General features: G+C 40.9%; 1 protein-coding gene across 4 annotated transcripts in view; it reads left to right on the forward strand.

Moving 5' to 3' along the window:
* Positions 1-25,059, forward strand: part of MTUS2 (microtubule associated scaffold protein 2) — a 375,898-nt gene that overhangs the window by 134,211 nt on the left and 216,628 nt on the right. For all 4 annotated transcript variants that reach the window (XM_064172588.1, XM_064172609.1, XM_064172594.1 and 1 more), the window contains 3 exons: positions 4,067-6,650; positions 13,345-13,585; positions 24,008-24,214. In XM_064172588.1, the coding sequence (XP_064028658.1) occupies positions 4,359-6,650; positions 13,345-13,585; positions 24,008-24,214 (2,740 nt within the window). In that variant the 5' untranslated portion in view covers positions 4,067-4,358. The remainder of the gene's footprint in view (positions 1-4,066; positions 6,651-13,344; positions 13,586-24,007; positions 24,215-25,059) is intronic.

Below are 25,059 nucleotides of genomic sequence, written 5' to 3' on the forward strand. Positions count from 1 at the left end.
TTTGTGATATCTGTACTCTTGAGACTGGAGAATTTGGGAGGATTGAGACAGAGGAGAATTTGGGAGGATTGAGACTGGAGAATTTGGGAGGATTGAGACAGAGGAGAATTTGGGAGGATTGAGACTGGAGAATTTGTGAGGATTAGTGCATAGGGTTCATCTTGAAATGTACTAATACAAGGTGGATCGCCTTTCTGAAGTGCCTGTCCTTTCTTACTGACTCTGGAGGAAGCACAGGAGCAATGCTAACACTGTCCAAGATTAATCTCTGGCTAGACAGTGTTTTGTTTTCTCTTCTTTTTAAAGCAACACTTGAAGTCTACATCTCTGGCCAGCACTGACTTTAAGAGGTTAATCTCATCTGGCAGCACACAGAGGATGTGCTGTGCACTCTGTGCTTTCTTCACCTTCATGTTGATTAGTTCTCACCAGCAGCGTTAAACCAAATTGTTTGATCTGGTTTCTGAATCATACAAGCATGGCTTGTTTTGCATTTTGTTGTGAAGATGCAGTGAATGCAGGTACTTCCAGGGCATAAATGAGGAATGAATGACCTCTTAGCACCATGTTCGTGGCCTTAAATACTTTAATTAACTTTGTTCTGAACCTGTGTGAGATATTTAGAAGAAAGTAAGTGGCAAATTAATGCTCTACTTGCACGTTTGAAACACATTACCTTGATGTGGTACTTAGAATTTAATGTATATCCTCATCACCATCATTTACCAATTTCTTTATATATACAGCCATAGCACCAGAAGTTTCAGTGTCTCTGAGAGCACAAAGCAGGGAATGAGCAACTGGTGGGATGGAGGAGACGTGAATGAAGGAGTGAAGTTTATCCTGGGGAAAAAAGGGTGTTGGTAAGGGAAGATGTTTTAGCTATATTTGTCTTTGTTCCTCACCATCCAACTCTACTTTAACTGGCAATAAAGGAATGAATTTTCTCCAAGTGAAGTCCACTTTCCCTGCACTGGTAGGCAGTAAGTGTTTTTCCTGTCTTTGGCCCAACTCATGAGCTTTTTTCATCTTGTGTTGTTGAGAGAATAAGAGAGTGGCTCAGTGGGTATCTGGCAACCAATCATAGTCAACTCACCACAATCCATTAAAATTTTGGGCTATTGGGTGACACTTATGTTAAGAGAGGACAAGGTAGTTGTGCTAGTTTGAAGCAGGCTAGAATGTTTTGGTAAGAAGAACTAGATAATTGGCTGAAAAAGGAAAACATGGTTGTATCTCTTCTCTCACAGTCTCGCTGAGAACTGTGGGAACAAGAAGTAAAACATTAGATAACATTCTCCATTTTGTTCTCACTCTGCCTTTGCCTTCAGACCGAGCCACATCTCCTTAACCTCACTGCCACTAACCTTCCTTCTTAACCTCTTGGCTGCACCTCTATTCTTTCTCAGGATTGGGGGTAAGGTTGAGAGAGGCAAGGGGAGGTGTTGGGGTGGTTTGAGAACCCCTCCTGGGGACTCAGGTTTCTGGGAGGGGAGTTGTGCTTCTGTATTGTTTATCCTTTGTATATTTCTGTCTATAACTGTATATACTGTAAATATCTGCTTGTATATTGTGCTGCTGTAAATAAATAACTTCATTTATATTCCTGGGGCCCATCTGAGTTAGCTGGGGCAATTCCAAAAGTGGGGGTGGGGGGTGGGGGTGGTGGTTACAGTCTAAACCTTCACAGTAGTGCAAGAAAGATGAATTTCCTCCAACAATTTCTCAGGTCACCAAAGCTTTGCTCACTGTGCTTTCTATTAAAATCTTAGAATCATAGATTCATAAGGTGGATTTGGGTTGAAACATGCATTTGAAGACCATCTACTTCAACTTCCTGGCTACAGACAAAGACATCTTCTGCTAGATCAGGTTGCTCAAAAAGTTGTCCAACCTGGCCTTGAACACGTCCAGGGAGGAGGCTTACATAACTTATCTGGGCAACCCATTCCAGTGTCTCTCCACCTTCACAGGGAAGCATTGTTTTCATTTATCTACTCTAAGCCTACCTGCTTTTAGTTTAAAACCGTTACAGTACATACCCTTGCAAAGCCTCTTTGTCCATCCTTCCTTATAAGCCACTTCCCTTCAGTATGGAAAGACTGCAGTAGGGTCTCTCCAGAGTCTTCTTTCTGCATCTATGCATAGGAGTTCCAGTTCTGTAATTTTCATGGCCCTCACTTTTGCTACTATAGAGTGTTGCAGTTTGAAAGCTGAGGCAGACACAAGAACTGACTGAACTCAGCTCCCTCTGAATCCCATCAATGCTGTTTCCTAGCTAACCAAATGGACAACAACAGACATGCTTTGTCCAGTGAAGAGTATTTAGAGTTCAATTTTCAGGTTCAATATGTAAAGTCTGTTATTGTCATTTTTGAAGGGGAAAATTAGTTTAGTTTAGTATGTAATCTCTGATATTGTCATGAAGGGGGAAAGAGACCAATGAGAAATGAACAAATACCTGCATAATGCATATATTTTATTTAATAAATATTCATTTCCTTTTTTTTTCTCTGGGAATAAGGACAGAACATAGAATTAGTTTGGAAATTTTGCTTTACAGTGCTTTGTTAATGAGATGCATAATAACACAATTCTATGGTGCTGAAATGAAATTCTTAATACTGTGTTCTGTTTCACAAATTAATTTAATTAGTTATTGTTTGCTGAAGAACTGAAACTATGCCAGGAGCCAGATTCCAGACTCAACCAACATGTGTGTGCACCATACAAGGAAATTTGAGCTCAGACAGATGTGAGCAGAACTGAACTCATAGAATTACAGAATCATAGAATCAACCAGGTTGGAAGAGACCTCCAAGATCATCCAGTCCAACCTAGCACCCAGCCCTAGCCAGTCAACTAGACCATGGCACTAAGTGCCTCATCCAGGCTTTTCTTGAAGACCCCCAGGGACAGTGCCTCCACCACCTCCCTGGGCAGCCCATTCCAATGGCAAATCACTCTCTCTGTGAAGAACTTGCTCCTAACATCCAGCCTATACCTACCCTGGCACAACTTGAGACTGTGTCCCCTTGTTCTATTGATGGTTGCCTGGGAGAAGAGTGCAAGGCCTGCAACCTGCTCATAGTAGATGTTAGAAACACAGGCCCAGACCTATGTCCAGATGCCATAGATGGAGCAGTGGACTTAATTAGCACTTGTAGTTAGTGTCCTTTCGAGCCCCTGATTAGAAACCCAGCACAGCGAGGAGCATTGCAGGCGCTTTGAATTCTGCCTTGTAGGAACTGTGGATCTTGCTCCAATTTCCCATGTTCGTATTTCTTTATGATGAAAGGTATTAACTTATACAGTGTAAGAAATAGCTCAGAGAGAAGATTTTGGCGTGGCACAGAAAGAAATTTCCTCCTCTTCTTGTTGGTTTATAAAGGACAAAATCTGTGCTCCCAAAGCTACAGGTAGGAGGGAGCCAAAAGAAGGTGCACTGTATTGGGACTGGTGTATAGTCCTTTCTATCTGAACATGCACATCTGCAGCTGTCTCAAAAGGCAAAGTTTATTGTTACAGACCTCCAGATATAGTCTTTGCTTTTCTGGCTAAGAAATGTCGAAAGGAATGTGGTATCAGCACAATTGCAGCTGAGATTTCTACATGGCAAGGGGAGAAACCCATAAATGTGTTTTTAATGGAGCTGAAATGTTATTAGTTATGGCTTGTCTATACAGTGATGCTTTAAATGCATCAGTAGCTATTCTCGGTGTTACAAAGACATCATTATAGTAATAAGAAAGTGCTTAGACCCTCAGTGCAGAATCTCATCCTCACCTAGCCATTTATGCCTGTTTCCAGTTGTAAATCTATGTGGCTTAAGAAGAGTAGCAACCACTCTACTAACCAGGACAGTTTTAATTGTGTAACTTCTGAAGTCAGGGATCTGCTCTACACTAAGAGCCTTTGCTGGGAGCAAAGATGTGATTGGAACATATCTAATGTGTTTGAAAATGCTCTATCCTGGGGGTGTACCTGGGGATGTTGTTGATTTAACTTTGGTGTAGTTGGTTACACTGACATCAGCATAACATTGTGTTTGTTTTTTTTCTCTCAGGTTGGCTGGATTGACTGCCTCTCAGTCAGAGGAAGCCTGACTGATCAGTTTTGCTTTCGTTGAAGCTATCTGCAGTGGGTCATAAAGATTCCCCAGATCCAGAGACTGCTTGAAAGATTACTGAACAGCACAAAAATGTGACTCTGACAAGAGACTTCCAAGCTTTCTGACGAAGAATTTTCTACTGTTGAGTATAATTTAGATGTATAACTGAAGCATGCATATTAGTTAAACTGATAGGGGGGGTGGGGGAAGCTTTCTCATTAATTAGGACTGCCAAAATAGCTTCAGAATGAGTGCTCCGTTAATCCCAAACAAGTCATTTTATGCCCAGCTTCAGGACAACCGCAGCGAAATAAAGAACAATAATGAAAGCCTGGTGAGTGTAGGGGATACCAATGCCAACCAAATCGTGGCAAAAGGTAGAAGTACCGAAGGAGATGGTAAAAAACGGCACCTAATAGATGAGAGCGGGAATATACACTCTGGAGGGACAGAGAAAGTTACTCAGCTGACTACGGAGCACCATAAACCTCTGACCTTCAAAGACTCTCGGACTTGTCACACTGGTGTACAGGAAAGTAAGCTGCCCTCCACCACAAACAGGGACGTGGGGAGAGACTGTAGCACCAGCGAAGCAAAGGATACATCAAGGCACATCGGGATTAGTCGAGGACAAAGTCTGTCCAATTTAAAAAGTAGCACAAATGATGCCAACCTGGAGGTTATTTCTAAAGGTGATGTTGACTTCACCCAGAACTTTTCTAAGAGCAAAATATGCAGGACTGTGGAGATGGAGAGAATAAAAAGGCTTTCTCTGGGACGACCAAGTAAATTTTCTCCTCAGTCTGAAGCGTTTTCAAAAGACTGTGTTGGCCGCGTGCCGTGTAAGCGTCTGCTTTCTGCATCACTGGACTCCATTGACAGGTCGCACCATTTGATAGGAAGTGCAGAGAAATCACAAAAAACATCCACGGACCATTTCCTTGGGATGGTGTTTCATCCACTTGGCAATACCTCAGAGGAAAATGTTGCATTTTATTCCAAACCATCTACCTCAGGGAACAAGAAAATAAGTAAACCAGAAAACGTACCAAATGTTAACATTGAAAGCACACTTCAAGCTTCTCATCCTCAACATTTAGCTGTTAAGTCAAATGAGACTGCTAGTAAATCAGAAGCACAATTAGGTCAGGGTGATAAAAGTAAAAAAATGGAGCTTAAGACTGCACCTTCTCCACAATCTAAAAATACATGTCAACAAAAGATTGAGAGGATTATGCTAGTAGAGTTCGTGGAATGTCAAAATGATGGAAATGCAGCAATTCAGGAACAGAAAGACTCTGGGTCTGACACATCAAAATTTCAAGCATCCCATTTTCAAGACACCTGCAGTAAAGGAGAGGATACATTGTCAAGCCAGGTGGTAACCTATGCTGATGACAAATTGCTAAGTGATAACATCACCATTGAAGGGGAAGGAGGACGAAGCAATGACAGTGACAGCAGGACAGCTAGCCACGTTGGTGAGGAGCATTTTGCTGACAAAGAAGTGGAAAGAGTATTCCCACTCACCTGCGGTAGTAAATCCAGCAGCAGAGTGACACTTAGAAAAAATGAAAATGTACATGAAGTTGACACAGGATGTGCAGAAACAGTTGGTAAACAGATCTCTCTTACACGTAACATTAATCTGTCTGACAGCAAACCCTTGAAAGGTAATGAGAATAAACCGGCGCTAGTCAAAGGAAGCACTGAGGATGCTGTTGTGCCTGCTTCTGCTCTCTCTGATCAGCAAGGAGAGTGCAGTGTAGAGACGGTGTCACACCAACAACCTGACAACCATGACAGTGATGCGGGAGCCTCAAGCTTTTCAGTTCCAAGTGCAAAGACAGCTAATGCACAGAAACATCCTCCAGAGGAAGCACCAGAGAGCTGTAACATTTCGGCAAAGGCTGATGCCTTTTTATGTGTTCCAGCTCCCGTGCGCCCAGTGGCAGTGCTGGATGTTAATAGTCAACCCGTGCTATCAAACAGTAATTTAAAAGACCTTTGTACAGTTCATGTTAGCAGAGTGTCACCCTCCTCAGTCCTACCTCCCTCTGACAGTACACAGTTGTTAAACATATCCCCTAAAGTGCCTATCAAGACTGCTTGCAGCAGTGCCATCCCAAAACCTATCCTGGTCCACTCCAAGGGCTCCCTCCCAGATAAGGCAGATGTGGACAGTGACTGCAGTGAAAAGCTGGAAGAAACCATTGAGCTTAAACCTGCCATACCCAGGCCCAAACCTGTGAGACCTAAAATCATCACCTACATTAGAAGAAACCCTCGTTCAATAGAGCAGCTCGACCCTTCATTTGCACCAGCAGGGCTGCCCTTCACTAGCCCTGCCTGTGGCATGCCCATCTCTACAGAGCAGAAGGTGTCCAATGGAGGGGAGGCAAAGCCCACCAGCATCCTCTATGACAAATTTAAACCTGATCTCCAGAAGCCAAGACTCTTCAGTTCCGGACTGGTGGTGTCAGGAATTAGGCCCACAGGCCATCACTTCAGCCCAATGAGTGAGAAGTTTCTGCAAGAGGTAAGGAGGCAACTTTGAGAGCCTCTCTTGTATTCCAGGTGGTGATAATTTACTTACTTGTTGCTGCCAGAAGTTAGTTCTCAAACCTCAAATATTAAATAAATCCTAAATCAAGGAAATGAGTCACTAGAAATAAAACCTACTTAACCATTTCTGCCACTGACCCTGTTGCAAAGTCTGTTCTGTGTCTGAAAGTTGTCACTGTGTTCCTCCAAGGTTTTCCAGCAAATCAGTCATCCGCCAGTAGTATAAATAGGAATGTTTAGAAATCAAAAGAAACTCTGTTTGAATTTATTCATAAATGATTTTTTTTCCTCAAAGAATAGCTTTGGGAAATGAATGTAATTTGCCTACAGAAGCCTTTCATCTTTAATGGCAGAGTTGAAGTGATTTTGCAGATGAGCACTAAAGGTCTAAAGTAGTTCCCTTCTCTTTAGCTGTATTTGAAGTCAGGATTTATCAAAGCTCTTGTAAAGTGATACATATCATACAGGAAAATATTTACTTTGAATGCAATAGTTACCTGCACCTCAAATAAGAAATCTCTGTCCAATTCTGGCTCCTGATATCACTGTACTTCCACTTTGGTTAGTTGGGCCTGAGTCTTGCTCCTCTGAAATCCCTGCTGGGAGGTGAGCACAGTGGGGGAAGCTTGCCCTTGCTTGAAAGGTGAGGAAAGGACACAGAAGGAGAGCTATATTTGGGGTTGTGATGTGCTCTTGTGCCTGCTGCTTGGGCACAAAGTGCTGTTTTTCAGTTGTGTATCTTGTGGTGCTGTTGAGGCTATTTTAACACCTGCCTCATTCTACATACAGTAATTATCTAAGGAGCAGCATTGAATTAATGGATTTGGTGATGGCATTGACAATCAAAAACTGACCAATACCCAAATTAAGATATCATGTGTAAGTCTAGGTATAGACCCTTATGACATGTTAACAGCAATCTACTGAAGTGATCATGGATTATAGTTTTTCATGGAGCACTATCGCACCCCAAACACAGAAAAGGCAGTGCTCTCTGCCCTTTCCTCTTGAACTTCTGTTTTCAGTTCTGTCCCTTATATTTTGTGCACAGAGCAGGAATTATTAAAGTCATCAAGAACTTGTCTGTGCCAGACATTATTAGTTTATCTTCACAATCAACTTGTAAAGTCAGGGGAAAATTACTAGGTTATTATCATTCAATGTGTGCCAATGGAAATTAAAGCCAAATTAACCCAGACTGTACAGCTGTTTGGTTGTTTATAGCCTGATATGGTGCTCTGAGGACTATTAATGTATATGACCTATACAGCTGGGGCTCAGACAGGCAGGACCCACAGTCTCATCTGGGAGCAAAGAACTGATTTCTGTACACTGCTCAGTCTTAACATGAAAAGAACTTGGGCTGTGGCAAATTGGCAGTATGGTTTACTTTAGATTAGCATCTTCCCCCATTCATCCAAGAAGTACAACTTTGGGTGGTGTCTTGGTCCAGAGGAGAGAGACTAAAAATGTCTTGGTTCAGAGGCTATTTCCATGTTGTGGAATTAAGGCACAAGTGGGACCAAATATCAAAAGTGAGACTATTCATTAAAGGGTAAAGTGAAGGAACAGAGGAAAAGAGAGAAGGGGAGAGAGAGAGGAAAAACAGAGAAAGAGAGAAGAGCAAAAAAGAGATTATATTACCATACCCCATACCCCCCCCTCCCCAGACACTTTCTTTGGCTGAAGGAGGTCTGAGGAAGAGTTCTGCTGCTTTGGCTTGGAGGAGGTGTTCCCGGGTTCCTCCTTGTATCACCATCGGCCAGAGGAGGGGAGACAATCTCCAAAATCCAAGTCCTTTTCAGTTTGTGTTGCTCAGGTGCATAAGTGACTGCCAGGTGTGCTATCAGTGGGCAGAGCTGATTCATCAGGCAGGTCGTTTAGAACAAGTGTTGCACATTCCGGGAGTCCTTGTGCCTGCAGAGCTCCAGTAGTGGGCTTTTGCCCCTTGCCCCTCCACCTCTCATTTCAATACACATCCTTGAGCATTTAGGTGAACCACCTGAGCAGCTATTGTCTCAGGGCAGGAAGAGCAAAGATGATTTTTATCTTTGTTGATTTGTATGTACAAGAGAGACAAGGTTTAGTGTCTCACAGATGGGTATTTCAGTGAAGGAAGATTTGAACCCAAGCAAGCTGCTTCTTCAGAGAAAATGGATTGTCTGGTGGAGAGGCTGGGAAGGAAAAGTCAATCAAATTGCAATTTGTGGTATAAGTTTGCTTTATCGGGGATCAGGAGCTGATAGCAGAGCGTGCCATTTGGTTTCTTAGGCTGCCACCCTAAAAGTGATTGCTCTCCTGATAGCTGGAGGAGTGCAGAGGGGACTGATTTGGCTCCAGTATAGGCCAAGGGAAAGGAAAAGGATGGATCCAGCAGTGGGCAGATGCTTGAAAGTGCAGCTGTACACAGTATAGGTTCATGGCAGATGACTGATCTGTAATCTGAAAGAAACCAATTAGAATGGATTGAGGTAGATTAAAATTACCCTTGGTGAAGGGACAGTTGAAGACCAGAAATTTTGGAGACAGTTTGATGCTGGGGCAAGATGGCTGCTGTCTTTGTAAGAGAAAACAAAATCCAGATTCCCCTGTTTCACACATCTCATTTAGGCTTTGGAGAGCTTTGATTAGCATTTTATAGCTCTTTACATAGCTATGGCAAGAGTGTTAATAGCTGCTATCAATCAGACCTGTATCTCTAAGCACCCTTCAGCTATCTAAGTGGTAAGAACAAGGACCCCATGACATGAGCTAGAAAAATAGGAAGGTGCTGTCTCAGAGATTCAAAGTCCAGGCCTGGAGAGCTCCGTGAGGAAGACTCAAGGGCTTCCTCTGTGCAGTGGGGAACCTGCAGGACTCCTTGAGCTGCCTGTACTGGTGTTCCTGTAGGGCAGCTCAGAAAAAAATCCCAACTCAAGCAAGAAGGCAGTCAAAATGTGCTTAGAGACTGAATCTGTATTGGAAATTAGTTACATTTAAATTTGCAACCTTGCCTGTGGCATTGGCAGCTCCTAAAGTGTTTTTCTTTGTATCTTCAGTGTGGTATGGAGGTAGATCTTTCATAGCCATCTTAGTCCAAAAGCAAAAAAAAAGAAAACCCAAAGTGCTTAAAAAACCCAGTAATTTTCTGGGACAGACTGCAGCTGTCCACATGCTTCATCATAACTTTGCAACATGGACTGAGCTTTTTCTAGTCAGCACCAGCAGGAATTTGTGCCCACTTTGCATTCCCACTTACGTCCATGAGAAGTAGTAGAGTGGACTGTGAGACTCAAAGGTTGTAGCTGTGCAGTGAACTGAATAGTGGGAAGGCATGGACTTAAAAACTTGCCAAAGGTTGTCCATGCTGCTGTACCAGGAGTATACTCCTCAGCTCAGTGTTCACCTCAGTCAGTGTGTGCTCATCCAGTGGCTGTTTTTCCAAGGACTAGCATGATCAAGAGCAGGCTGGTTTGCAGAGTGAGAATTTGCTCACATGAATAGTCTCTATGCCTTGTCAGATAGTAGTCGATGGTTCATGTGATTCACTGCTCTGTGGCTGCTGCCCTGATTTTGGTGGGAATCTGTAAGGAGGTCTGCTGATCACCTCCTCTCCTTCCTGCCTCCTCAGGGCTATACCTGACCAATTCAGTATCTCCTTGGGTCCATTCCCTAGTGCAGATATCTTTGTGCTCCTGACAGCATGGACTAGAAGTTGTGCTATACACAGTCAAGGCAGCAGCTTCCACCCCTAATCTCATTATCCGAACTTCCTGAACTGATGTTGTTAACTCTTTTCCCTGCCTGAAGCAGGCACTTGGCAAGAAAATTCTTGCTTGAGGCCTTTGGTGGTTTTATAAACCAAGTAAGGTGAAGGAAGTGTTGGGCATTCTTACCTGCTAGCCGTGCTGCCTGCTCTGCTCAAGATTACTCAACCTGTTGAAATTCCTGTATGGTCCCAAGTATGTGATGCAGACTTTCCAGCTCTTTCTAACAAATTTGTTAAATGGAATGTGGGGGAAGTGGGGAGTGAGTGGGGAAATAAGCAGACAGTCATAAAAAAGCTCAGCTCTGAGACAGGCTTCTTTTAGCTGACAAGCTTCAAGAGATCTTTTCTTTAAATTCCCTTATACAAAAATAACCGAGTACAAGATGCTAACAGGTCTCATATTAATCTGTGTCTTTCTGAAGAGCTTTCAAATTACCTTGTAGTCAATAATTGCATACAATTACATTGAGATCAGTTGAATTTTGTGCTTAATGGAAAAGAACAAAATAACATGCTTTCCTAGCTAGTTTATGTCCCCCAAACCTATGTCTTTAAAAAACCCCAAGTTTATTTCTGGAGAGATATTTGGGAAAACTACAATTCAACTTGATGATCTTAAAGGTATTTTTGAACCTAAACGACTCTATTCTAAATCCTCACTTCTCTCAGCATGAAAAAACATTTTATGCTTGTGGTTGATTGATTGTTTAGTTTATTGGTTGGCTTCCTGTGCATATGTGTTGCTCTTCTGTGTTACTCCTAGCATACTGTCTATAAAGAAAAAAAAAATGAGGTGACTGAAAGTTTTGTTAAGCTGACCCAGTTTATGAAAAACGCCTGGTTTCTATATTTAAAGATTTTCTTGGCTTCTTAAACTGAAGTACCTGGCATGGATATGTTCACTGCCAAATACATACAAAATGCTAGGAAGTAGATAGTAGCATGGTAACTGAATCTTATCCAGGAATATAATCTCATATCCAGAAGTTGAAAACGAGAAACTAAGCACCTTCTGCAGTCCAAGCATAGAGAATCATCTATGCAGTCAAAAAAAAAGTATCCTAACTTCTAGAAATAGGTCACAAGAATATAACAAAAAAGGAAACAGGAAGATCTAGTGGCAGGAAATAGGACTGCAAACAAAGGAAAAAATACAGAGCAGAAATATAAAGCTCAGTGTTTGTTGCATCTGCTCTCCTAGTTCCTGTGCGAAGACCTCAAAGAGTCTATATTTAGTAGTATAAGGTCAATCTTGTCTCTTCTCTTTTAGCATATTAAAGATATGCTAAATTAGGATTAAAGCTCTTGAAGCAGCTAGGATCAAAGCTTTTAGAGCCAATGTTGAAGTACATATTCTAAATGCCTATAATTGCTAAATAGAAATTGATTTGGCGTATTATATGCATCATAATTTACAGCAGAGTTAATTAATTGACAGTTACATTTCTTCCTAGATAGCCTTTGGCACTTTATGATTAATTTTTAAACAAATTTAGTTCAGATTTCCTATTTCCTAAGCTGTCTTTTTTTTTTTTTTTTTTTTTTTTTTTTTTTTTTTTTTTTTTAACCCACATGGCCTAAATGGGATGCAGAGTGAAATAGTCCTGGGTCCTTTCTGCATTACGATGATTTTGCATTTTATAAGAAAATAATTTAAAGTTGGATTCTGCACAGAAGAAGGTTCTTTAAAAATGAGAGAGGTAGAAACTACTGGCATTGCTCTGCACCCTTGTCCCATGTCACAAAGCAGCACAGTGAGGTGGGAATCAGAGCCTGGCTTGAATGTAGAAAGATGCCAGGACTGAACTAGGGGACCAGGTCATTCCTCAACTGCAGGATTCCCAGTAACAGCCAGTTTGCTGGAAATACTTCCCGCTTGGCGCTTGCTATACTGCCCTCACAGTATACACTCATTAAAATCCGAGAGGTTCATCAGTGGTTTTAGCAAACCAGCTGGGTAGCTGGGGTTTTTTAGCTCTGATTTGGAGCATTCAATAGCTCCCTGAAAATGTAGCAAGCACAAATGTACCCACCAGGTCTGTGGTAGGCTGGGAACTTCCCCCCCGCCACCTCACCCCCCCAGTTAAAATTTACCAGACCAGCTCAGATGGATTGGAAGTAAAATAAAACTATTTACAGCAAAGTGAAATTTGGAAGCATATATACACAATATGTTTACATGTATTTACAAATATATACACTTTTGGAATCATACAGAAATCAAATCCCCCCCCCCACCCAAGACAAAGAATGTCCAGAAGGGAACCAATGCCACTCTCTCTCCTAGATAGAAAACATCCAGCAAAGCTCATGTGTTATCTGGTCAGTCAAGGTTAGTGGAAGAGATTAGAGTGGAACAAAGGAGAAGCAAACAGATCCAATGTCCAAAAGCAAAGAAGAAAGAATTGTTTATACTTTGGCTTTCTATGCCTTTTAGCAAAACAGTGAATGATACAGACTTTATCATTATTATTCTTTTACAACCAATGACCTAATTTATCTTATTAGAATATTCCAATAAGCCTTAAACCACTACAAGGTGTCTCTTCAGAAACTTCACAGATTGCAATGAGCATTTTGCAGTAAGCACGTGCAGGTGGTTTTTTTTCCTCACACAGACGATTTGATGATACCATTTATCTGATAAGATGAACTTAAAATAGGTTCAGCTTTATTTTTACCTAAGGTAAAACAGACTTCCCCCCAGATTGTATCTCAATAAGAATATTTTAAATAAAAACTCCACTTGCACTCTCTTCTGGTATTTCTACCTCTGAAAATAGTATCACCTTTTAGGACTAAATTTTCACTGCAAATCTTCATTTTGTCTGTTTTCTTTTGGGAAAAAAAAGATCAATTTATTTGGATTTAGTTGTGTATCAAGACTGTGTTGATATCTGCATTAATGATTTTTCTGTAGGTTGGGGAAAGGCCTGCAAAAGATGAATTTTGCCCTCCACCATATACTCACTACGAGGTCCCACCAACTTTTTATCGGTCTGCCATGATACTCAAGCCACAGTTAGGACTGGGTGCAGTGTCCAGGTTACCATCTGCAAAAAGCAGGATTCTCATTGCAAGTCAAAGATCCTCAGGTAGCTGTCTGCATCAGCAGGGAGAAATTACGAGTGCTCCCACCCTCTATCATCCTGATGCTTCAGGTAAAGTATGAACTTCCTTTCCTTTCCTTTAACTGTAGTCAACAATAAGATTTTTTTTTCTTTTTGAAACAGAAATATCACAAAATGAGCAACGTTTTGACCTGATACTACAAAGCTCCATCAGCACTCCTTGAGGTGTGTCTTTTTATCCTGCAGCAAGGCTGACTAGGGAGTCTGAGACTTGCACAAAGGTTAACAGGTTGTTGCCAAAGAAGGAGAATCAAGTTCAGAAATAATTCTCGTTGTGCTTTTAAAAACTCTTCCTTCTCCTTCTAAATGCCTAAAAAGTCTTTTGCTTGTGTCATGTGGAAGATAATGTGACGTTTTATTCTGTAGTGAAGACCCTCCTGTTCAGTCTGAATATGACATTGCCCACTGGGTTGTGCTCAGAAAGCCTGGGCAGTACTGGGATGTGCCAGCAGAGATCTTGATTCTCTGAAGCTGTGATATATACCTCTTCAGAGACAACATTTCTAATACTTTTTTCTTCCAGCTACTGCCCAGCTTGGCATGACCCTGGGCAGAATTACAGAGGAGGGGAAAGTAAAAGAAGAGTCAGAAGGAGAAGTGTATGATGCTATAAGATAGACATTGTGATTACTTCTATAGGACATTACTTGGCAGCCTGGAAAAGCTTGGAAGCTTTAACAATATGCATTTAACCAACAGCGAGCTCAGAGACAACTGAAAATCAGCCATTGCCAGAGTGAAACATAGCAGCTGTTTAACAGCCTGCAAGTTTGCAGAGATTTTTTTAAGAAGAGTCATATGGGATAAAGATAAGTAATGACTTGGGGTCATATGTCCCTCCTTTTGCCCCAAGATGAGATTCCTTTTGACATATATTTAATTAACGTGTTCATGAAAAGCTATTTATAAAACTCTTCAATATGACATCCTGCAGGCCTTGAAAGCAGTTGGCTCCAATACATTACCTACTTAGAAGTTTTCTTTTTGTGTTTTGCCTGATTCTTTTTTTTGCAATTTACACCCTGTTCTCTCTGGAACGGACCTGGAGTATTCTTCTCTTTGCAGATATTTGAAAACTGTTATACTTTTTCACCATTTCTGCACACTAAGATGTAGAGAAACATAGAATCATAGAATCATAGAGTCAACCAGATTGGAAGAGACCTCCAAGATCATCCAGTCCAACCTATCACCCAGGCCTATCCAATCAATTAGACCATGGCACTAAGTGCCTCATCCAGTCTTTTCTTGAAGACCCCCAAGGACGGTGCCTCCACCACCTCCCTGGGCAGCCCATTCCAATGGGAAATCACTCTCTCTGTGAAGAACTTCTTCCTAATATCCAGCCTATACCTACCCTGGCACAACTTGAGACTGTGTCCCCTTGTTCTATTGCTGGTTACCTGGGAGAAGAGGCCACCCACCTTGAGATGACAGTATCAGTCATTTATACAGGTTGCTGGGGTTTATCAGAAGATCAAGGTTCTCTGTAACAAGGCAATTCTTGTCACTATCCTTTACTGTCTGTCACTATCCTTTACTGTCTCACTCTGCATCCGGAGTTCGTCTATGCCTAACCCATTAGCAGAAGCTGAGCAGTCTCATCTGTATGTTATTTCTGAGACACCCCAAAGATTGTACTCTGGCCAGTACATAGAGTTCAGCCATGTGAGCTAAGTTCAGCCAGCACTGAACATGAGAATACAGGTTCAGAGACAAATGAATCATATTTTCCATTTAAACGAAACTTCAAGAGGCTGCATGTTCAGGATGTGAGTAGGGTCAGCTGTTGCTTAACAGGAAACAGTTTGGGAGATAGATGGGAGAGCAAAACAAGACCTATTAGCAAATCCACTGTCTTTTCTAATCCTTGGAAATGAATGTTGCCTTTATTTTCTATCATCCATCCCCCATATTATCCTGCATCACTGCTGATTGCAGACATTACTTTTTCTTAGCTGTCTTTAATCCATATAAGAACTTACCTAATCCGTATAAGAACTTGCCTTGTGTATATTAATTTACTGCCTATATTACGTGACATTCTAAAATCTGAACAATGTGATCCTGTTAGTCCTCTTTATTGACTGTAATATGGCCTTTAAAAATGCCAATCCATGAGACACATAAATGAAGAAGTTGCATTAGCTTTTATTGTGTTTTATTATTCCACCAAAGTTACATTTCCAAAAGTTTTCCTCTTTCTCAGAAGTTGGATTTTTTTGAAGTTAGCACCGATTATTTCTTGGACCTTGTCTGCTTTGGAGGTCAAATTTAGGTCATAGCTCTCCATAATTTTCTTCCTACAACTGTTATTTTGTTTGTTTCTCTCTAGTCTATTGATACCTCACTGTTTCAAAGATGCTATTAAAGATAACTCATGGTAGTCCAATAATCTGTCTGACATCTCTGTCAGGATCCCAAAGTCTCTCTCATCTGGACTTTGGACACTGACTGTTTTTATTGATTTTAAATTGCCCAGAATTTGTTCTGGAAGGATTGCTAACCTCTCTAGTTTTTCACTGTCCATTCTAGAACACCACTTTCACTTCTGACATCGTGCCTTACGATTACCTTGTGAGATGAAGAATGTGTGTCATTTTTCTCCAGCACCTTATTCTGTTGCAAAGTACTTTTCATGCTCTCTGTTGATTCAGTGCCTACCCTTACCCTTATTGATCTTTCCTATGTATATTTCTGGTATCTTGGTTACTTTACATTCTTTTATTTTTGGTGGTTTATTTCCCAACTATCCATTCAAAATTGGATTATAATCACCTTACATTGTATACTTCAAACAACTCAATCTTTCTCTCAGCAATGAATGTGTAACTTCATACAACAACATGTTAGTCTTTTAGTTTCTATTGACTCCTTTTAAGGAGAATGAATTGAGCCATGAAAGAGGTTGAAGTGACAGCAAACAGGACAAGAATGGCATAGAAGTGGAAGGACTGGAGAGAACTTATTCCTGTGGCTGTGTTCATGCCAGTGCACAAATGCAGACCAGAGATGACCTTGGTGATCATGGAGGGGCTGGATGGAACAGCAACCCCTGGCATGCCAGAGCTGGTGTGGGGCTCACTGGAGAGGCTCAGAGTAGGGCCAGATACCATTTAGCCAATTGTTTCAAGGTACCAAACCACCATTTTCAACCACTTTAATTTGGCAGTTAGTTGTGATATTAAACTTGAACCTGCATTATTTATTTTGATGCAGTATTTGAGAAACATGATTCAATGCAGCTCAATTGGAGTCATATTTACAAACATAAGTAAATGAAATGCATTAATTCCAGTCAACACACTGGAAGCAGGACTCTTGCTCACAGCCGTTTGTGGGGTGTAAGAGCTTGGCTGACTGCAGCAAAAGCAGCAGGGGGCTAGGAGGTATTTTTCTCTCAAGGATACTGGTCCTTCCTTCAAAACTGCTGCTAATCAGCATCTCTTGCAGCTTGATCCTGAGCTTTTAATCCAGTTTCTAATCCTAGTGATTTCAGCCCTGCCCTGGGGTAACAGAAGCAGAAGGATCTAGCCAGTTCTCATCCTGTGACAAAGTGTGAGGTACCAGGGAGGCTTTTAAACGGGAATCACCATGGCACAGTATTGAGAACAGAAGCAGTTCCTCTTAATGAGGATTTTATTCCTCTTTGCCATGCCATTCATAATGTAGCAGTCTGTTTAAGCAGCACTGATAAGCTGAATGGCTTGGCCTGTGTATAACACTAATACTCATAAAGCTGTCTCTAATGTAACTGGTAATTAAATCTCTGAACTGCTGAGATGGACTGCAAGTACTACATTAAGAGTTTTCTTAGTTCTAAGACATGGCAAGTAGAAAGTAAAATAATAATGAATGTTCACAAATGTGGTCTCCAAGTGTGATGCCTAAAATGTAACTGGAGCGGTCGTTGTTCTTCCTCTGTAGGACATGGTACACAGGTACTGGCTCTGGCTGAGAGCTTCTTACTAAGCAGTGCTGCTCCTTAGTGATGCTTTGTCTCAGATAGGTCAGGCAAGCAGCTTGACTGTAAGAAAAAAAACATTCTATGCTGTGATAAAAATAGCAAGTCGTTGAATTCTGATGTATTTAAAGGTGTAATAGTGTCTCTAAAAGCTTAAAATGCATTTATTTTATGTACAGTGATTCAGCTCTTTCTTTTGGAACCCTGTAATTCAAAACTAGTATTGAAGATCACTTTGTCTCTGACATAAATTATGAATATGTTTATTCATATTCATTATATATGAATATAACCAGTAAAGACTTCTTGGAGAAAGCATGTTAAGATTTGCATTGATTATCTGATTATTTTGATGAGATTGATGTCAGATTTTGAAAAGTTATACAGATCTCATCCTTGAAAAGTATAACTTTAAAAGTTACACATATCTCATCCTAATTCTACTCATTAACTTCACTTGATTCTGTATTTTTCAGTAGTGTTTATGATATTTTTTCCTCAGGACAGAGGTAATGAAATGTTGCTTCCTCATCATCTCTCTATGTATTAAATTTGCCAGTCCTGAGGGTCTAGCAGTTCCTCTCATTTCTATGCAAGTCAATTCTTGTTAGAGATTCTTCTATCTTGTTAAAGATACATAATACATACATAAATTTGAACTGAAATGTTTCTGATTACTCAGACACACATAAACAGATGTTTATTTGTGTCTTTGCACATGTATAATGTATTTCATCATGAGTGCTATAATATGTCTGCAACTTTTTTTCTGGTAAGAAAGCTTTGCTTTCATATTTGTTTGGGTTTTTTTTCCTCAGAAATGTCCAGTACTTGAACAAGTAAATGAGATCTGATCATAGAAAAGGAATTTTGATGTTACTTCCTGAAATGCTGCATTATTGCTACTCCAGCTGTGTGCTTTTATAGGTTTGTAATCTGATGTACTTGGATTTAAGCTGTCAAACTTCATCATTGTTTAAGGAAGGAGGAGACAAGAGGAGAATTCAGAGAGTAAAGTACTCTTTATCCTCCACTAATCTGCAGTGTTTTCAATTGGTACTCTGTTTTTTTTTGGGAGAGCAATCTGACTGTATTTCATAAAGAAATAACAAGTGCTTCAAAGTGAGGCACACACTTCCTCATCAGAGTTTTGCTGTGGACATTGTCTCTGCACTGGAAACTTAGCCATATGTCACCTCTCTCTGCACAACATATATTGCATCTCCAAAAACCCAAAACACACAGCATGAAAATCATTGTCTATATGACTGTTGTATGAAATTGGCAGTCACAAAAATGGTATCAGTAACAGTCCAGTTGCTGTTTCATAACCTACCCTCTTTCCTGGCCAGAGCTAAGTGTCATTGCTGGGCACCTACAGCATTTCTGAGTGTCCCATGAGCAGCAGGTGTGCAGATGAGACATTGTTCTGATGCACAGAGTTCTTGCTGCTCTGGGCTTTCAGTGGAGGATGCAGTGAGTGTGGCTCAGGCACTGACAGCTCCTGTGCTGGAAGTTTCTGTGGGATGCTGCTGCTTTGCACATCAGCTACAAAACTAACACAGACATTTGCAGTTTGAATGAAATATGAGCCAACAAATTCTCACAGTGTTGAGAACATGCCAGCCAGCCTGGAAGCCAGGAAGGCAAAGAGCAGGTTTTGTGCCTTCTAAAACTGAACCAGGAGAAAATAAGCATTTCCTACCCCCTGATGATGAATTGGCTGATCAGAAATTAATTGATGTTCACAAGTGACAGCTGTGTTGCCTTTGGAACTGGACTGTCCTAGGCTTGACAGTGTTTGGGTGAGACCATCAGGGGAGCTGAGCACAACTTGCTCACTGCTGTTTGGGTATAAATCATTTAAGCCTTTGTTCTAAAGCTGCGTTCCTCAGTTCATCTTCAGAAAGGTGAACTATGTCTACAACAGGGAAACCACATGGGGAGTGGAAACAAAAGAGGTTTCTTACCTGTTTTTAATCTGCAAAGGTATTAATGACTGGGTTAACTCTGAGGTGGGTTAACTCTGCTTGTATTGTCTGTGACTAATTCAGTGATGTTGCAGGTTACTTCTTTGCTCTAGATTCCCCAATATGAAAGGAGAATAATGATGTTCAGAACATCCTATAGAAGAAAGTGAGCTTTCTGAGAGAAAACAACACCTAATTATTAAACTTTTAATGGGAATGTTTGTAAAAAACCACAACAAACCTACAACAAAACAAAGGCTTGCCGAGGATTTCTGAATTGCAAGCTGAGCTGAGGTCTTGAGCTGCTGCTCTTTTTCAGAAGAACTTACCTGTGTAACTCCTTTCTTTAAATTCTCATGAGTTTCATCTAAAACCTATCCTGCAGAGAAGTCACATGGAAATTGCAATTCACATGCAGTGGTGACGCATAAGAAGTCTCGCTCAGACTTTTCTTAAGGCTTCCCAGGCACATCTGGTTTGTGTCAATCAGTCACTACCTCAAAATGTTTACATGTTTCTAGATGGGAACAGCTTGAAATGTCATAGAAAATCAGTTGTGCACCATACAGACAACAATACTTAATTCTATAATTAGCTTCAGGCAGTGAGACAGCTGGAAAGATTTTCTGCCAATGTTTTAAGGCCACTTTGGCAGATTTTTATTAAAATGGAAGCTACTCATTAAAATAACTTTTGTTTTGAACTCCCAGACTCCTGTTTGCAGGAGTGCTTCTATGCTTTAAGGAAACACAAATAAAGAAAGACCCTTTGTAAAATTTGGTAGTATTTAGAACAGAAGATATGTGCAATAGGCTGATGTCTCATGTATTTTAATGAGAAAGAAGACACAAAATGGCTTTAGCTTTTGAGATTTGAATGCATCCCTAATGAGGATCATGTCCTGCCCCCAGGTCCTCATGGTACAGAAGAGCTATATTACAAAGAAGAGAAGTGAAAAATAGTTTAAGGATCATGGTGAGTTCAAGATACAAAATATTATTAGTTCAGGGGGAATTTGGATTGCAGTCATAAACAGGAACACACAGGGATGTGTGAGAAAAAGCAGAGTGCTCTACCCAGATATAGGAGAATTATATAAAGAAAAGATAGAGATGACTGGGATTTTCTGGTTAAAAGTTTGATGAAAACTTTTTGGTTTAAAGGAATTTCTTCTTCAGCAATACCCATGGTGCTCAGCGTGCCTGGGGACATGATGTGGGCATCCCTGTGGTTGAGCTGGGGGCATGAAAGTCCCAGGTGACCCTCATCCAAGGGCAAGCACAACTCCAATGCTTTTTAAATAAGAACATTTCTAACTGCTTTCCTCCCTGCCCCAGTGGGTTTTTTCCCTACTCTGCTGGGGCAGGAAATCTGTGATATTTATATTTTTTTATGGGAAAGCAGGAAGATTTTTCCTTCCACATCAGTTTTCAGAGGTTCTTAGGGGGAAAAAAGAAAAAAAAGGGGAATTTCAGTTTTCAGCTTACTTAGAGCAGGCCTGTTGGTGCATTTTTCAGAAACCTGTAAAACCCGTAAGAGACAGTCCTGTGCTTTCTCCCTGCTGCCACTGACCTGGGCAGGTTCCTTGGTCCTGCAGCTGTTGGCCGTGAGTGCTTGCCTCAGCTTCAAATCTGGAGGCTACTTGGTGTGGTCCTGCTATGAATGCAACACAGAGAGTATTTTGCACCCGGTTACTGAGTTGTGTGCCTTTTATCACACACAGCTGCCCTTGTGTAATTAGCCCTTTAGCTGGCTGGTGAAGCTGATGTTTGCCCATTCCCAGCTACTAGCAAGTGTGTGGTGGTACAGCCAGCTGGTGGTCTGGCCCACTCAAAATACTGCTGAAGTGCTTGTATCTACATTGGTGGGGAGCATGACAAGTCTGATTGTGGAAGAGAGCACAGAATCATCCTTCCATGGTGAAAGTGAAGCCTTTCACTGGTATAAGCCAGTATCAGTTCTTCTGTGATGCAGTTAGCACAGGAAGGTTCTGGGGCGATCTTACAGCAGCCTTCCAGTACCTGAAGGAATCCTACAGGAAGGCTGGGGAGGGACTTTTTGTAAGGGTGTCTAGCAATGGGACAAGGGAGAATGGCTTTAAGCTGAGGGAAAGTAAGTGTAGTTTGGATCTTAGGAAGAAATTCCTCAGTACTAGGGTGGTGAAACTCTGGAATAGATTGTCCAGGGAAGTTGTAGATGCTTTCCCCTGTGTTGTTCAAGGCCAGGCTGCATGAGGCCTTGAGCAGCTGAGTCTAGCCGAGAGGCATCCCTGCCTGTGGCAGAGAGGTTGGAGTAGATAGTCTCTAAGGTCCCTTCCAACCTAAGCCATTCTGTGATTCAATTAATTCTGTCCAAAAGATGATAACCATGTAGATTTTGCATTTGGGACTTTTAAAGCCTTTCATTGGGCTTTTCTTTTCCATACATGAAAATTAGTTTATGTGGTTCACGCTAATTGCATTTAGATGTGACATGAATGTCCTTAGTAGTGGGAAAGGAAGAAGGACTTGATGGTGCTTTGCAGATAGATGTAAAGCAACTGTTATAGATGACTCTCAAAGCAATGTTACACAAGCCTGACTGTAAACTGATGGTAAACATCACTGCTTATGTGTGCTAATGTGCCTACACTGTTCTTGACTTTCATCTGGAGCCCACAGCTGCCTCTGAACCCAACTTCACATCATTCAAATGAAGCCAGGCTCAGGACCAGAGTCCAGAACTGGTCTGTGTTGGTGCAAAGAGGTGGACAGAGATTTTAGCAGTCTGTTGTTGCACACTGTAGATATTGTTTTCACTTGGATGGCTCTCTACATGTCCTCCTTTGGGTTGGCAAAGGTGCTGTAGTCAGACATCCACCTCCTTCTGTCTTAATAAAGACCTCAACTTGTGAACAGGGGGTGCAAAAATGCATTTCTGAGGATCTGCAATACATAAATTATTTTGTTCATCAAACACAGAGTGATTTTGCTGTCTTTTACAGGAATGTGTTTTATGGGATATTAAAGCTCCTTTTAGCTTGGTGTTACACATATTTCTGTTTCAAAAGAAAAGCTTAGTTTTGTTGAACAAAGCTTAGTGTTACTGTGGTGATGAGGTACACAACTATCTTGCAAAATTCCCATAACATTTTTCTGCTCAGAGGAGTTAGTTTTGTTTTCTATAAAGTCTCCTCAAAGTATAATGCTTCATTAAAATTAATAAGGCTGTGACCTACATAGTTTACAAAAGAATTAAATGCTGTAATAATAATATGAAGACCTTATTACCATGCAGTTAATTTTTATTTCTCCTTTATATTATGAATGTTCACTTCTTCCTTTGAAGTCTGTGTCGGGCTCATGCACAAGTAGCATTCACTGAGTAAGAATGGGAAAAGGGTGACTTTGTGGCCTTTTTTTTTGGCAGAATACATTGACAGTTTTAATGCTGCCCTTTCCTCATGACTGTATAAATACTTTAGCATCAACTTTTGAAGAATTTTGCTACTTTTTTTTTTCTTTGCCTTTTTTTATTTTCTGCTCAAGATTCCACAAGGAACAGGAATTTGATATTGTCAAACTTACAAAGAACAGGTCTGTCCAAATGTCACATGTGGTTGAGGTCCAGATCCATTTTGTATCTGGACTTCCCAATCAAATGAAAACTCTAATCTTTGGTTCTTCAAGGCAGTCTTTGATGCCTAAAGATAATTCAGAGCATGTATGGACCTACATTCTGGATTTTCCTAGAGAAATTTGCCTAAGCAGGAGCAGTTGAATACAGGTTAAAACACAAGCTAGAGACTGATGAGCAGCTAGTAGTAACTGCAGATGGACAGAGTAGCAGAACTGCCGTTGTTACCTAATTTCATCTAAGTCCAGTGTTGGGATTTGTCTGAAACTTGATTGATGTCACTCATATAAGCTGATGGTTTACAGGGAGAAGTCTGTCAGTGGAAATGACTGGTGGTATGTTAACAAGGTACAACTTTACAGGGTGCATCCTTGTTTCCAGGCGTGGTGTGAGTAAAGGGCATTTTCTCTTCACAAAATTTAAAAGGAAGACTTAAAAGGAGTGCTTTCTTTGATGGAATACAAAGAAGTCCTGTGTCCTTGGAGAGGATTGTTGGCATTCTACAATAGTTTCCAAAGTTGGAGGCAATGCATGGTGTGTTTGTCTCTGTGTGAGTTTCTTTTAATTGGAACAAAACAAATGTAAAATTAGAAAGTGATAGAGGATAAAAGAAGATAAGATTAAAACTAATTTTAGCAGCCTTAAACTACATGACTTTGCTGGAAGTTTGAGTTAATGCCTCATGGATCCTTCCTGAATTTCATGTTTTAAAAGCTATTCCAACTTACAGTTGCTTCACAGAACTTCTGTTTAGTGAGGCAGGTAATAAGACCACTGCTGCAGCTTGAGCAGCTGATAAAACTTGTGTGCAGTCTTTATACTGACTTTATTTAGCTGGCTGATTGTCACTATATCCCAGTTTAGTTTATTTAATACAAATATCTTTCTGTTTCCTTCTTTCAGGTGATCTTAAGAAAGGCTCATGCCCAAGTGCTGCAAAATCAAATCTCCCCAAGCCCTGCCAGTCTGGACTTCGTCCTCCAGGTTATTCGCGGTTGCCAGCGGCTAAGCTGGCTGCATTTGGTTTTGTCAGGAGCTCCAGTGTGTCCTCCGTCTCCAGCAACCAGTCAAACGAGAGTACTCAGAGTGATCAAAGCAGGACGACCAACCGTAAGTCCAAAAAAGCATCCTTCTTTCTGGAAAGATATTGCATAGATGTATTCCAGGGTTGTCCAGTCTGGAGTTTGTGTCTAAATTAGGACTGAGGTAATCTGTGCAGCACTCACTAATCTCTTGTGTGCCACTGAGCTATAGGTTTGGTATCTTGATTTCCCAGTGTAGTTCTTAAAAGCATTGTTTATAGTAGGTAAGTAGGAGCTGAATGTGTATTGCATATGGAAGGGGCTGTTTTCCCTGCTGCAGGAAAAATCATATCGAGAGCTAACACGAGGTATTTTGTTTTTCCTTAAAATAGGCCTTCTTACAATCTGTAGTAAGCAAATAATCGCAGTAGACTGTGTTTGCTAAATACATTGCAGCCACACAAACAATTTAGGGCAAAGAGTATTTAAAATGAGCAATGTGGATTCTCATGTCTGCTTTTCTTTCTGCCTCTTAATATGTAGTGTAAGAAACTTAGTTTAGAATATTAATCAAATAATGCCACTGGTATGAAAGGGATCTGAACTGATAGCGTAGCTGTTATCTCATCTACCAGACTTGCAAGGATGCCATGACTGAAATGCCACTTCAAATCTCATTTTCTGTAAAGACTGTTAATTTTATCAGGAAAAAAAAAATGCCCACTGGATATTAGTCCTTGGAAAGTGTGAGCATGCCCTGGGCTGAGACAGAAAGGGGGATTTAGGGATTTTCATCCCCATTTTACTTTGAAGACTGGCTTGAGCCTGAACTGTGTCTGTATCAAAGCAATTGTTATCAGCACAGGAAGGTCAGGGTGATACAGAGCATCGCAGGAGGCAAAATGCTGCCAGCTCATAAGTCTTTCAGTGTTT

The sequence above is a fragment of the Pogoniulus pusillus genome, chromosome 3 (assembly GCF_015220805.1).
Source record: "Pogoniulus pusillus isolate bPogPus1 chromosome 3, bPogPus1.pri, whole genome shotgun sequence".
Taxonomy (NCBI): domain Eukaryota; kingdom Metazoa; phylum Chordata; class Aves; order Piciformes; family Lybiidae; genus Pogoniulus; species Pogoniulus pusillus.